Raw genomic sequence first — 15,643 nt, forward strand, 5'->3', positions numbered from 1 at the left:
TTTAATTACTTTTTGATAAGATGAGGAATTAAAACTTCGCTAGAAATGATGCTGTATCAGCTGATTTCAAATGACCAATCACAAACCAGTTCAGATCGTTTGATGAACATGATGTCATACCAAAGTACGTTAGAAACGATGGTGAAAGGGTTGAATTTAATTACTTTTTGATAAGGGACATGATAGGAACTATTATGTGACTAACTGTAACCAACTACAGAGATGAACGTACATGAGGGGGTTGAATTTAATTACTTTTTGATAAGGGAGGAACCCTCCTAATTAAAAGTACGTTGGGGTTAATGTCATATCAGCATAGGCTAAAAGCGCGACCCTGTATGACCTAATTAAAACATTGCCCTCGGCAATTAAAAATACACCGTATACCTAACTAACTACGCATTTTCCTAATTATAAGAAGGTTTCTGAAAAGTTCAATGTCAACTTCAAAACTGTGTATGTTGAAAAGATTGGTAACTTGATATCAGCCTTCAAGGATCGGTTTTCTGATTTTAAAAAAGTGAAACCGTTGCTAGATTTATTTAGCAATCCTTTTGCCATTTGGCCCGAAAATGCACCCGAATCAGAACAGCTTGAACTTATCGACATTCAAAACGATGATAGCCTGCGAAATAAATTTAACGAAGGCAACTTATTAAACTTCTATCGTTGTGTCGATAAAAACAATTATAAATGGTTGCTAGATAATGCATTAAAATGCGCAAGCCTCTTTGGCTAAGCATATATTTGTGAAAAAACGTTTTCAGTCATGAATATTAACAAATAGAAAAATAGGAACCGCTTGACTGATGAAAAGTTAGAATCAATTTTGCGGTTGGCTACTACAAAACTCGAACCAATATCAAAACAATTGTGAAATCAATGCAATGTCACGCATCAAATTAAATTCACTTAATTTTTATTACCTTTTTTGTAACAATTATGATAGGTATAAATAAAATAAACAATATATGGTAGATAACATTCAATTTTTTTTTTTTTGGCGGCCCTCCCATAAGTAACAGTGGAACTATGCGGCCCTCGGCCTTAACAAGTTTGTGCATCCCTGGTTTAGAAGTATCCAATGAAAATAATTCTCATTTCAATTATTTGGTTCAACACAGTACAGACTTGAATATTCAATAACTTCGTTCATTCTAACGGAAGCAGCTGCGGTTTAGGCTACACGAATATCCCATTTCGTATCAGCGTCTGCGTAATAATAGATGGATTCGAAGAAGCCATCTACAAAGAAGCATTAGCTCTCCTTTTCAGCATCTAATAATAAAGAAGAGAATAACAGGAAATCGACGTCACTAGAGTTAGTCTCGTATGACACATTTTATTAACCTATCTGATTTTCATAACTATTCTTTATTAGCTTTTGCATTAATTAAATTAAATTTATTTATTTATTTTTCTATTGTACGTAGACATGCTTAAATATATAAGAAATTAGAAAAATGCACGTAATTAATTATCGCTTTTAAACTTAAATATCTCCTTAACGAAAAATGACATTTTTCAAGGACAATATCTCTAATTAATAACTGAGAGCACAACAAGTGCTTGGTAGGACGGGTAGTGAGAGCAGCGTTCGGATCAAGTAAATAATCAGTGCCCATGTGCAAAAAAAAAAGAACTTATATTTTGGGAGGAAAAGAGGAGAAAGTGGCTTATTTCAGATTTTTCATTTTGTTAACCACAGTTGCTGAACAGAACAATTACTTTGCATTAAGACTACTTCAGTATATAGATGATCATCAGTGCGAACTAAATGTGCACTTTAGAACATGGTTTTGGTTTTGTTTTCTCCCTTTAGTGAACATTCAACCACGTGATCTGGGAATGAAATCACGTGGTTGAATATATCGTTCTCCTTAGAGCCGCCCTTAAGATAATCCTGAACTTAGATTTCAACACACAGAGATCCTGTCATTCCTTCTCTCCTTTCTCATTGGTCATTCTGCTGTCAAAAATCTTACTTAAACAGAGCTGTTACGTACGAGGTGGGTAGAATAAGATCTCAAGGGTTGGGTCACTTGCGAAGTATTTTGAAAGAAATAAAGGAAAACTAGTGACGATGAGATTACTTCTGGTGATAGCGGTAGGCTTAGTTATCGAGTACGCCACTTGTAAGTATGAATTTTTCAAAGATGTTGAGCATTTGCATCAGTGTAAGCAACTTTATTTTTAAATTCATCAAACTGAGAACTAAAGCAGGCAGATGGTTACATTTTATCCGAAATGTATTATTTTTTAAATTTAAGTACATACTTGTGAGATTGAAACATATATTAAAAGTGGTCCACTTCGATAAATATTACGTCTAGAAACTGTAATTATATTTTCAACTTCCGTATAGCTTGTAGGATTCATGCAACGAATGTAATGCTGATTGTACGTATATAGTGTTTCAATCTCAATGTTTCGCTAGTTGAAAACTATGCAAATTATGAGAGAGACAGCGACAGTCACGGAAATTACCTGAAACAAACAAGCCATGTTTGATACCAGATGGGTGAGTGTGTTGCGCTCCACATGGTAATTAATTAATCTTAAGACGATTAATTAATTAATCGTTTTACGATTAAGAAATGTTTAAGCAGGGATAATATTTAATGGAAATTATTCAACAGGTCCCGTATCAAATGGAATTTTTTTCAGGAAGTCCTCTTCTATGTTACGGCTATCTGATGAAGGAGTGAACTAACTTGACCACCTAAGGATGACTTTTCGTGCAAGACTATCCGATCAGTCTCTGGGAAATAATGGAATCCGCATGGGCAGGAGGAGTGATGCAAATGACTGTGTTTGTGTTCACTAGTTGTGCTTCGGTGGATTCAATCATATTCTCGGTTTCTAGAGGGAAGGCCGCCGAGTATAACAACACCACTCTAAACATCGATCAGAATTCGAAGCCAATCAATAAGGAATCACGATGTACACACCAAAGAAGATGGATTTCTCTAGATCTGGCAGCTCTATGGGGGAACTTGATTGACTAGGTTGTGTGCACCGTCCATTGAGTGCGGTGGCGGTCCTACTGGGATTCTCCCGAGAAGCCTTTTCATAGCTCACGGAAAAAGTGAACACAGAGTGACATAATGGCCGTCAACAAAGTTCTATTTATCAACGTTGGGAAGGCTTCGATATAAAGGATTTTATTTAGTTTCTCCGGTATTCGTCACAGAGCCTCCACAGCTTCGTCGGTGCAGACGAATCCCTTTGGACGGAAAGACCTGGGTTCGAATCCCGTCAGTGACGTGGGGAACCTTCATCTGGCCTCTCTGTCTCTCTCTCTCTCTCGATGAAAGGTCAGTTAGCCGGTCTCATACGGAGGCAGGGGTTTTTCGTCCGCCAGAACAGAGGGGTACAAAAGGAATGGCTTAGGACAGCTCCGTAGCAGACCAACAGGGCTAATACGAAAAAGAAATAAGAAGAAGGATTCGGCGCCCTCATATGGCCAGATCTGTGGAAACATCATAGTTTATGCTCTGATTTCGTATATTTAAAATAAACTACAAAGAATACTTAATTTACATAAGTAATTAATCAATCAGCCATAAATTATAGTTATAGGGTATTAATATAAACTACCAATATTCACAATCGAGCTCAAAACCAGCTCAAGTGAGTCCTGGGTTTGCTCTTCAAATTATCTCGACAGAATACCAAATGAAACTCTTAGTGTACCAACCACTCACAGCAAGAGAAATAAGATAATAACATGCGTCGAAAGTACCGTTTCTTGTCCACATTTCTGTGAGTTTTTTTTAATTTCATAACAGAGCGCTGTGCTTATGATTTTCTTTCATGAGGCTCGGGATGAAATCATTTTTATACAATCTCGGTAACTTTTACATTTCTTTAAGGTGCATATCAGGAATTTATAGTGACCAGTGGGGGCTTTTACATAAGCACTGCGACACTGCAGCACCCCAAGGAATAAATTAAATTTTGTTTGTATTTATAAACAATAACAATGCTGACAACATTATATAAATGCAATACAACTTGTTAGGCATTGATTGAATAGTTGATAATTGGATTTGTTTGATTAACGCTTTAGATTACGAAACAAATGCACCGCGATCTAACGCAGTGTTGGAATTATCACGTTCGGTCAGTTCCGTCTAGACTCGTCGATATTCGTATGCCCTTTTCACTGCACGTAACAAGTGAATCTGACACTTCTCGCTGAACAGTGTAGCTACAGATAAATGTATGCTGGCGAGGGTTTTTTTCTGTGAGATACGAAACTCTTATTACTGGAGTTTGTTCATGGTGAGGGTGAAATATTTTTGGTAAACCTTATTTTATGCTGTTAAAATAACACTCAAGTGTTTAGTATGATAAATGCAGGGCTGAATTATGACAAGTGTCACTGTTGAAAATGTGAAAAGAATTATATTTTCTCAGTTATCGTTACACGAAACAAATACAGGATGCGGAACAGTGTCGGAAAGGTGAAACCCACACTGCCCGTTGAGCAGTGTCGCTACAGATATATTGTATGCTTGTGCGCGTTATTTCTGTGTACGAAACTTTTATTATTGGTGTGTGTTCGTGGTGAGGATGAAATCTTTTTAATAAAGCGATTATTGTAATATGTAAATTTACTTATTAATAAATTGGTTACTGATTAGGAAAAATGAATTCTTTTTTCTTATTCTGTATATGCAGCACTCCCACTTAAAATTCTCACCGGCTGCCACTGATAGTGATATTTTTCAAGCTAGTTTTATAATTATTCAGTTCTACTGTATTTTGCATTTTTTTACTTCCATCTGATATTCGAACTTAGTATAGTAGCTGAACAAGAAAGTCAAGTAGTGACAACACATTATTTGAATGAATCACACAGACCAAACTTTACTTATTTTAGATAAAGACACTTAGTATCTTTTTATTATTATTATTATTATTGTTGATTTTTGATAATGGCTGTTATCAGGCATTATCAAAAATCGAACTGGAACGTCGATTCCATTTCAGCGTTGATTCAGTAAAGGTCACGTGACGTGTAAATAATATCAACACACTCTCTAGAAGAAATGTAAAAACGAAAAGCATGAAACTCATTAAGTTTATCTAAAATAATTTTTTGCAGAAAAAGAGAAATCTCAACGTTCAATTTTACTGATAATTTCTTATTATTCTTAAAATAACTAAGAATAATAAGAATAATTCAGCATAAACAGAAAAAGAGAAATTCAATCTTCAAGATACCAAGAAATTTTATACTTGGTTTTTAATCCTTTTCCCAAGTAAGCAAAACAAAGTTTTACGCGTGAAGTAATATATTCACGTCTGAGCTACTTGTATATAGAGGTTGATGACTTCATATCGCTTGCCTTAGTATGTATCCCAAAATGCAAAGTACACCCCCTTCCAGGGGGCGTGTATAATGCAATGCATAATAGAAGGGCCACTACCCCAGACCGGTTTCGACCTTTAGTGAGGTCTCTTCAGTGGGCGAAGCAAGAATGCTTTTCATCTTCTCCGTTATCAGTAGAGGACAGTGTAGGGATAAAGTGTTATTGAGCTATTAAAGCTCTGATCATGGCAGGAGGGTAACAGTAATAGCCGAGACTCAGTTAGAACTTCATTGGCAACGGCATTGCCATCTATTACCCTCCAAGGGTATTAATCACCGCATCTCACGGTCGATTCTCTCTCCTCACCTGTCGATCAAGGTTGAAGTAATGCAGAAACCATATATATCTCATATACAAGTAGAAAAAAGGTTCTTTACCTTCTTAATAAAAATATCTGGATGAGAGAAAGATGTAGAAAAGTTTTTACCTTGGGTATGATGAATGTTAAAGATACCAAGAAATTTTATACTTGGTTTTACCTTTTTCCCAAGTAAGCAAACAATGTTTTTCGAGTGAAATATATTCACGTTTGAGCCACACACACACACACACACACACCTGTTATTTTTGGACGCGCCTGCTGTTTGAAGTTTTCAGTGTTGTTGTTAATAACACAAAAAAGTGTACAGATAGTAATGAGCAGCATTTTATCGTAGCAGTTGAATACGAGTGGTAGCAGTAGCACGATGGTGAGCACTAATACCGTACGAAAGAAACCCCATTTACTGGGTTTCCACGGAACGCAATGGCACACAAGCCGAACATCTCAACAATGAACAAGGCTGCTCGTCTGGCCTGGAGCAAAGAGCGCGTGAAATGGAAAATTGACCATTAGAAAACGGTACTGTGGAGCGATGAATGAAGTTCACCTGTTTCCAGACTGATGGCAGGCTGCTGGTGTGGAGGTGGCTTGGTGAACGCTTGTTACCCCAGTGTGTTGTACCCACAGTAAAGTTCCGTGGTGGAGGAGCAATGGCTTGGGGTGCATTCAGCTGGTTTGGAGTGGTACCACTGGTCGTTGTGCGTGGTTCCATGAAGACAGCTGAGTACCTTCATATTCTGGATAATCAGATGCTGCCTACACTGTGGAATTTTTATGGGGCGCACCCTTGTTGCTATCAGGACGACAATGCCCCATGCAGCTGTTATGGAGTGATATGAAGAGATGGTTAAACGACTGCCCTGTGCCATAATTTTAACCTCAACGTAATCTAACACCTGTGGGACGAAATAGTAGCGGCAAATGAGATCCAAAGTAGGATTCACGGGCAATTCATCTCAAGGAAAAATAATCGCAGGGAAGACCCATCGTGCAAAAATCATCGCGGAAAAAATTCGCTGATAGTGTTGCTAGCAAGAAAATTAAAACAATATTGAATTTATTCCGATATATGAAAATTAAATGCAGTGCAAGATAAAATTCACAAAATATAGTTTTTTTATGTATTTTTGTATTTTTTATGTAGATTTTAATTAGATTGGCATAATATTTTTATTCTTATACAGTAAAAGTAATATTTTATCGATTGGTGACTTTCCTAATTTCTGTTTGGTCTTAAAAGGTCATAAATATTCTATCTTGCTTAGAGATACTACAGATGTTCTATTTATGAAATATCATTATTTAAAAAACTGGAATAGGGTGGTTTAGGGAGAAAGCGCACCATTCATAAAAATTAGAAAAATTGGTATATTAGGGTGCGGTTTGTACGAGAGTAAATCGGAACGGGATTTTTTTAGCGCGGAGAAAAATATTACTTCAAACTTCCACAGATAGAGGGCGCTGTACCGCATGCATAATATGAAAATATATGCAAATGAGAGTTCTATTAAACGAAGGGTCCTCTGACAGCTCGCAATGAAATCGTACAAATTCTCAGTCACTGGAGGGAAGAGATTTGTTTTTGTCAAAAAACAAATTTGTCACTGTGATGCTTATTTCGGTGGTGTGATGATTACGCACCATGAAGGATGCGGAATACGGACGTTTTCGCTATGCCTGTGATTCTTGCAGATTCCCTTGCACTGCTTACACCGCTTACACGGTTGGAAGACAAAATATCTTCTTCAATGTTGTGCCCTTTCTCCCTAACTATTCATAAATATTTTATTCTCCCTAATAACTATTCTAACTATTAATAGTTAGAATAGTTAATAGGAATATGTAAATAGTTAACTATAAATATTAACTGGAAATAACTACTAATCCGTAATCACCCTATCCCAGTTTTATAAAAATTAATATTCCATCTACAGAGCCGTCTGCAGTAAGAAAAAATATTAATAATTTTATACAGAATAAAAAAAATTTCAGAAAGCCAAATATAATCGAAATAATAAATAATACACAAAATATTTCTTTTCTTTTCTTTCTTTTTTCAATATGGGAGTGATATGGCAATAAAATTTCTGGCGATTAATTTTGCATACGATGAAGAGTGTCCGCGATGAATATACCCGGAATGAATATTCCTCGCGATTAATTTCTCTACGATGAATTTTATCCTCGATGAATTGTCCGCGAAGAATTTTCCCGCGTTGAATTTTCGGCGATGAATTGTGCGGATACACCAGGGCGGCACGTCCTCAATCTGTCGCTCAACTCAGTGCTGCTTTGATTGAGGAATGGAGACAAATTCCACCTGATGTATGCCGCCGATTGGTGAAAAGCCTCCCTTCCCTCAAAGCGTGCAGACGGTGATTAAAGCAAAAGGTAAACATACCTGATATTAGGGTCCCCCTATAGTGGTGGCTTTTAGATGAGCACTGCGATACTGCAGCACCCCCAAGGAAAAAACGAAAATTTTAAATTTTATTTGCGTTTATAAATAACAATGCTTACAACATTATATACATGCAATACAACATATTAAAGGTTACAGCTTATGTTTCGACATTGATTGAATAGTTAATAATTGGAATTGTTCGAATAACGCTTTAGATTACGAAACTGCATGTGATAATTCCAAATGTGTTGGAATTATCACGTTCGGTCAGTTCCGTCTAAACTCGACGATATTCGTATGCGCTTGTCACTGCACGTAACAAGTGAATCTGACATGCTCGTTGAGATGTGTCGCTACAGATAAATTGTATGCTTTCGAGGGTTATTTTTGTAGATACGAAACTTTTATTATTGGTGTGTATTCGAGGTGAGAGTAAAATATTTTTGATAAATCTTATTTTATGCTGTTAAAATAACATGTAATTATTTATTTATTATAAATACAAGGAATTTATGCTAAATTATGAAGAATGTCACTGTTGAAAATGTAAAAAGAATTATAATTTCACAGTGATCATTACACAAAACAAATACAGGATGCGAAAGTGTCGGAATGGCAAAACCAACACTGCTCGTTGAGCAGTGTCGCTACAGATATATTGGATGCTTTTGCGCATTATATCTGAGTACAAAAGTTTTATTATTGGTGTGTGTTTGTAGTGAGGGTGAATATTTTTAATAAAGCAATTTTTGTGATATGTAAATTTATTTATTAATAAATTGGTTGCTGATTAGGAAAAAAATGAATTATTTTTTCTTATTTTGTATATGCAGCACCCCCACTTAAAATTCTCACCGGCCGCCTCTGCGGTCTGGTATCCATTGTAAATTGCCAAAATATCCTCACAATTATTGGTAGATAGTGTATATTAATTTTTAGAAAACCGTGCAGTATATGATTCTCAAATTAAGAAATTAAAATAAAATTCTTGACACCATAAACTGCTTGGAAAGAAATCAATGGACAGCATAGTGTGAGGAACAAAGAGCCATGACTCCCACCTTACTAAGATGTAGGACCTTCTTTCACTGCGATGACTGCAGCATTTCAGAAGCGTACGATAGCGGTAGCGAAAACTGCGGATTTTCGACCATTCTTTCTGTTAGCTTGATAGGTCCTGGACTGTTGTTATGAGGTCATTCCTTCACCTCACCCAACACTCCATTTCATCCCACAGATTTCAGCAGGGTTGAGATTCAGGGCTATGTGGAAGCCATTTAATTGTGTTAAAGTTCCTGTCCACAAACCATGCAGTTTCAGCAGCAGCAGCAGCAGCATTATGATAAGTCTTGTCTTGCTGAAATATTCTTGTCTTGTCTTTTTTGAAAAAGCAAATGGTCAGTTCTGTAGAAACACCACAAAGTAGGACGCATTGCATTGTCCGGAATGCTCAGATCGCTCTCGGAGTTCAGTGTTCGTGGCACCACAAACAGATTCATTCAGTTTTTCAAACCAGGAAAAACAGGTCCATACCATCACAGCACCACCTCCGAATTTCCATTTCTCAGCTTTACACACTCTGGTGAGAGATGTTCACGATGCATCCGCCACACCCATACTCGTCCATCTGCTTGGCAGAAGGTGTTGTGTGATTCGTTGCTCCACAACACACTCTTTCCAATATTCCACTTCCAGTGTACATGCTGTTTGAACCACCGAAGACGACGCTGCATGGTGGCTTTCGTAATGTGGAGCATGTATATCGCTGTCCTGCTATGGAAAACCGTTTTTTGAGCCTCTGTTCTGAAGGTTGATTTGTGTTCAAGTCGATGCCTGGAAATTCCAGTTCATGGTGTCTTCTGACAGATGGCAGATTTTATATGTTATTCTTCCTAGCACCGTATGCTCACGTGCGTACAATGTAGTGGGCCATCCACTGCAGGTAGCACTTGCTTCCATCTCAGTACGCTATCATTGATTGTTAACCTATGATGGCCCAATTTTTCATCCATTTGCCAAACAGATTGGCCTGCTACGTGACATCTTATCGCGACGCTTCTTTCAAAGTTCATCATTTTCCTTTTCGCACTCATTTCAACGGACATGTTTGCACTGATTTGTGAGCATTATAACTCTGCAGTGGTAAAACTGAAAATTAGAATAATGATCTACGTGAAATTTCAAAATTTGCATATCCTGCAATTTCTTGACTCCTGCAGACCATGAACTGATGAACTCGAAATTCGGATTCATCAGTTCATGGTCTTCAGGAGACTGCAGTGGATGCATTCTTCCTAGAATGGATCCACTGTTAGATGCATTCTAACAAGAATGCATCCAATGAAATAATTCAAAATGATGAACTGATGAGCGTTAATTTCTTGTGTTGAACTGTTATAACTGAAACATGAGAAATTGTAGGATATGCAAATTTTTAAATTTCAGTTGTATAGAGAAAACACTTCTGTTTGACCCCTTCGATTTATAATGGCTACAAAGACGTAACTCGTTACACGGGTCGATGCACCAGCACACTACGGTGTCCGGTAAAATTTTATCAAGCAGTGTAAATGTTATTATTATTATTATTATTATTATTATTATTATTATTATTATTATGAGAGGGCGCTGTGTAGTCATACGAAGGGTTGCATAGTGGTATCGCTGGTCCTATTTTTTATAGTTTTAATGTGGTTCTATATCCTGTTTTTAATGTAAAAGTGTCATAAAGTAACTCTACTTGTCGCGCTGAAGACAGTGATATAGAAATCATCGAAATCGGCCAACAAGTGGAATCCAAAATCAAAATGTGCTGAAAATTGATCCGAGTTCACCATGGTCACTAACGAGCATAGAACAAAGGACGTCGCCATCTTTACAGTTGTCCGAGGAAAGAAAGGTGAGTCATGAAGTGCAACAAGTGCCTGAAGGATTTATCGTCAGACGGAAATCATGTAACCGGTATGAAATGCCTTAGGAATCTTCACTTTAGATGTTGCGGAATTTTAAAAACAACAAGGCAATGCAAATCCAATGCTATACGAGAGGAATGAAGTGCCTACACTGCAGAGAGAACTAGTAAACGTCGCAACCCACGGCGCAACTGACTACGCCGGAGGCAGAATCGGACGATGAGCTGAACAGACGAAAAAAAAAAAATACCGGTGAGCCTTACAATTTGAATTCCGTAAATTTATTACTAGAAAAAGGTTTAGAGAACATAAACGCCAGCTTAGTAGATTTTGTCCAAGAACTATTTGATAAACAGAATAAATAAATAACAAAAAAATTGGGGAATATGAAAAGTTTGTTGAATTTAATAATTCAAAGGTCGAAGAAGTCTTATAAACGGTAAAAGACATTAAAACCAGGATTGACGTATTGCAAACTACAATAGCCTGAAAAGAGCTCTAAGGACATACTATTGACAAGAAACACGCACCCAAAATACCAAACAAACTTAATGAAACACAATATATTCGTTCAGGCTTCCAGTTCAGCGATGCATCAATACATTCCATTCCAAATTGTGTGTGTGTGTGTGTGTGTGTGTGTGTGTGTGTGTGTGTGTGTGTGTGTGTGTGTGTGTGTGTGTGTGTGTGTGTGTGTGTGTGTGTGTGTGTGTGTGTGTGTGTGTGTGTGTGTGTGTGCGTGCGTGTGTGCTTGCGCGTGGGAGGGCGAGCGAATCTTTCAATCATAGGTTTCGTAGCTTCCCAACACAGCAAACAAACCTATAACCAACTGGTGTCATCCTCAGATAAGCTTACAAATACGTTTCGAGTATGAAACAGAGAAATTACATCTCATCCAATATTAAGAAAAAAAAAGTAAAAAAGTAAAAAAAAAAAAAAAATATATATACAGGGTGTTCGGGATAAATTTGACATATTTATAATTAATTATATTTTTCCGTACGTTACATGTATTAACACACACTTCTCTTCATTTAAAAGTTTGGACCCTTCTTCATTCATATACAAGATGTCAGAAAGGATGGATAGCTAGAACCCACCTGAATCATGGAAGAGAATAACTTGTATCATGATGATTCGTGCCCGCCATCAAAATAAGGATATTACGACTGCTGCCCAATGCTCCCTGAATACAGTAAAAACAATCAGGCATGAACTAGAGACTTGCAATGGTGACTACGAGGATGTAGCAAGAAGAAAGATCCCTAGCAGACGATCTGATTGCGTTCGTACAGCAGAATTCCTCGCAAATCTGCAGGAACAGGTGTTGAAGAACCCTGGCATTGGAATTCGGGCTTTGTTCGTGGAGTTGCTAACTGTAGTCAAGCCCTGGATAACAAGGGTAGCCAATGGTAGGCCGTATGTATGGCAGCAGGATTCGGCCCCTTGCCACACCTCTGGGAAAAGTCAAAAATGGTTGTCTGAAAATTTCTACGACTTCACCAGTCCAAATGTTTGGCCTCCAAACTCCCCAGACCTTAACCCCATGGATTATTTTGTATGGGGCGCAGTTGAAAAAGACACCAATCGCACTTCCAGTAATACAAAAGCCCAGTTAATGGATAAAATTAAAACAGTTTTTGCGGCCCTTCCCAGGGAGACTGTAGCATCAGCTTGTTCGAGGTTCCGAAGCAGAATTGAAGCTGTGATCGATGCTAATGGTAGTTATTTTGAGTAAATCTTGTTGATAGTATTGTAATTAACTCTGCCTGTAATGTTTTTGTGTCAATTCATTAAATTTAATAGATACAAAGAATATTTTCTTTTTCCTTACGAAACTGTCAAATTTATCCCGAACACCCTGTATATATATATATACGTATATATCGGCTTTTACTCGGTTGTTGTGATATATTTTAAAAACATAGATTTAATGACTTAAAAACCGAGATAATACTTATAAAGATTGTAATGAAAAATACTACACGTTTCGGCTTATAACAGCCTTCCTCGGGTATTCTTAAAGGAAAAGAATAGTAATAAACATTGAAGTATCTAAAACAGCGGAAATTACAGGTAAAAATTGTCACATATAATTGATACATAAAAAACGTTGTATTTTTCAAGTTGTTCTAACAGGCGTGCCATTGTTTATTGCAAGTGTGCGTGTAGGTTCACGTGAACTCCAATATTGAATAACTGCAGCATGGCTATCTGGGATGTTATAACTAAATTGTTGTTTAGGTGGACAGGGTTCAGCAGGATTTCCCTTGATTCCACAATTTTCTTCTCAAACTCATCTTCACAGCGAAAAATATTTTCTGATCTATCCCAGAAAACGGAGTGGCTCTGTTAATCATCATTAGGATTATTTATACATAATAAATAACGGAAAAAACTCACGTAGAAATATTATTTAATGGTATAATTTTCGCCTATGTGTCACAGGCATCTTCAGTACAATTAGGCACAAAAATTAAACACTAACTGACAATTCCAAAAAGCGCCACCTAAGTAGCTGGTGTAAGATAACTAAAAAGGTCAATAACTTTCCTAAAAAAAAAAATAAAATAAAAAAAAAAAAAAATTTAATACAATAAAAAGTTAGGAAAGATTAGCTGATTTGTAAAGTACTATCTCCCATAAAGGGGATAGACGTAAGCCGTCGGATCTGTTTAAGTTAGGAGAATGAAGTAGAGTTTCACATGCTTCTTTATAAAGGCGTTCCATGAGAAACTGACTTTTGTGAAGAACTTTTGTCTTTCTCCAATGAACTCTGTGTCTAGTGAAGATGGCATGTTCTGCAAGTCCAGTCTTTTCAGGTTTAAAGTATTCAATATAAGATTGGTGTTCTTCTAGCCAAATGGAGGCAGATCTTCCCGTTTGTCCGAAATAACATAATCCACAAGAGCACGGAATCTGGTAGACACCTGGATGATTAAGATGTGGAAGCTTGTCCTTTGGAGAAGCGAGAAAGGTGGAGATTTTTCTAAACGGTCGAAAGGCAACAAAAATATTCACTGGTTTTAAAATTTTTGCTATACGTTCACTGATGCCTTGTATATGAGGGATGGTAATGCGCGTTATTTCCTCTGTGTTTGAAGAGGGAGACATATTAAATCTACTCAAAGTTCTTTTAATGAAGCAATTCTTATAGCCATTAGATAGAAAGGAAGAGGTTATATATCGTATTTCTTTCTGTAAAAGATCGTCTGTAGAACAAATGGAGTGGGCCCGATGAACCAGTGTTTTAATAGTTCCTGCCTTTTGACTGGGATGGTGATGAGATTCCGCATGGATATAATGGCCTGTATGAGTCTTCTTTCTATAAACTGAGAAATGTAGGTTACCACCTGGTTGACGAAGAATTAGAAGATGTAAAAAGGCTAACTGCTTATAATATTTTGATTGTATGTGTAAATACTGTTACATAATCACACTTTTTCAAACTTTGAAAAAAAAATAGTAAACTACAACATGTAATATTATTTAACTTGTGTAAAACTGAACTATACAATTGTAAATTATTACTCTGATTGTTATTTTAAAAAAATAGGAAAAAAACAATGTTATCATCATTGTTATTGAAATCTCATTATATGTATCACTTAGTGCTGAACCATGTAAAATAATATACCGAATAGATGATCATTGTATGTATGTAAATATTTCAGAGATCAATATATATATATATATATATATATATATTTATATATAAAGGTTTAATGACTATTACCGAGAGAAAAGATGACAAGATATATTTAACAAGATACTACTAGTTTACTAGTTTCGTTACATGAACATCCTCAGGTATCATAATCAAAGAAGTATATAAAAAAAAAAATTACAGAGACTTAAAATTGTACTAACAGAACAAGTATAAAAAACAGTAGCGTGTTTGAAAAAAATGCAAGTATGAGTTCCAAACAAACGAATACTACGCGCTGTCGCGAGTGCGCCAGTACTGAACAGAAGCAACGTGTGCGTCAGAGAGAATGTAACTCAGGCTGTTGTTGATATGAGAGGAATCTAGAGAAATTTCTCTAGATTCAACAATCTTTCTTTCGAGTTCATCGTAGCACACATGGATGTTAGCAGTTTGAGCCAGTTTACAATGTGCTGGCGGCCTTCGTCTGAGTTAGCTGAAAAGAGAACGTGGCTAGAGAGAGCGCTAGCTCTAGTCCTGTTATAGGAGATATCTCTACAGTGTTCATCCAAACGTAGAAGGATGGATTTAGCAGTCTGTCCATAGTATGGCTTTCCGCAATCACACAAAATCTTGTATACTCCTGGAAACTGAGTAGGAAGATGTTTCTGTTTATGTTTGCAAAGTAATGAACGAAGTTTTGGAAGCGTAGTGAAGCACGTACTGAAGTTGAATTTCTTGAGAATCTTTGCCAGTTTTGGTGAAAGAGAGCTGATGTAAGGCAAGGAGATGAAGGCTCTTGGGGAAGAGGGATCTTCAGAAGATGTTAATAAACGTTTAAAAAAATAAAAAAACGCGTTTTTTTATTTTTTTTCCAAAAAAGTTTTCATAAAAAATTCGTTTTTTTCCTAAAAAGTTATCATAAAAAACCAGATTTAAAAATTTTTTTTTCCCCAAAAAAGTTATCAGTATCAATTG

At 36.6% G+C, this 15,643-nt stretch overlaps 1 protein-coding gene across 1 annotated transcript in view; it reads left to right on the forward strand.

The window, feature by feature from the left end:
* Positions 1 to 1,986: 1,986 nt before the first annotated feature.
* The window catches only part of LOC150102083 (uncharacterized protein CG3556-like), a 54,055-nt gene continuing 40,398 nt past the window's right edge, over positions 1,987 to 15,643 (forward strand). The window contains exon 1 of the mRNA XM_090400682.1: positions 1,987 to 2,135. Within this exon, the coding sequence (XP_090256808.1) occupies positions 2,084 to 2,135 (52 nt within the window). The 5' untranslated portion in view covers positions 1,987 to 2,083. The remainder of the gene's footprint in view (positions 2,136 to 15,643) is intronic.

This window comes from Typopeltis vanoorti, chromosome 11, assembly GCF_054136105.1.
Source record: "Typopeltis vanoorti isolate ZY-2024b chromosome 11, IOZ_Tvanoo_1.0, whole genome shotgun sequence".
Lineage (NCBI taxonomy): Eukaryota > Metazoa > Arthropoda > Arachnida > Uropygi > Thelyphonidae > Typopeltis > Typopeltis vanoorti.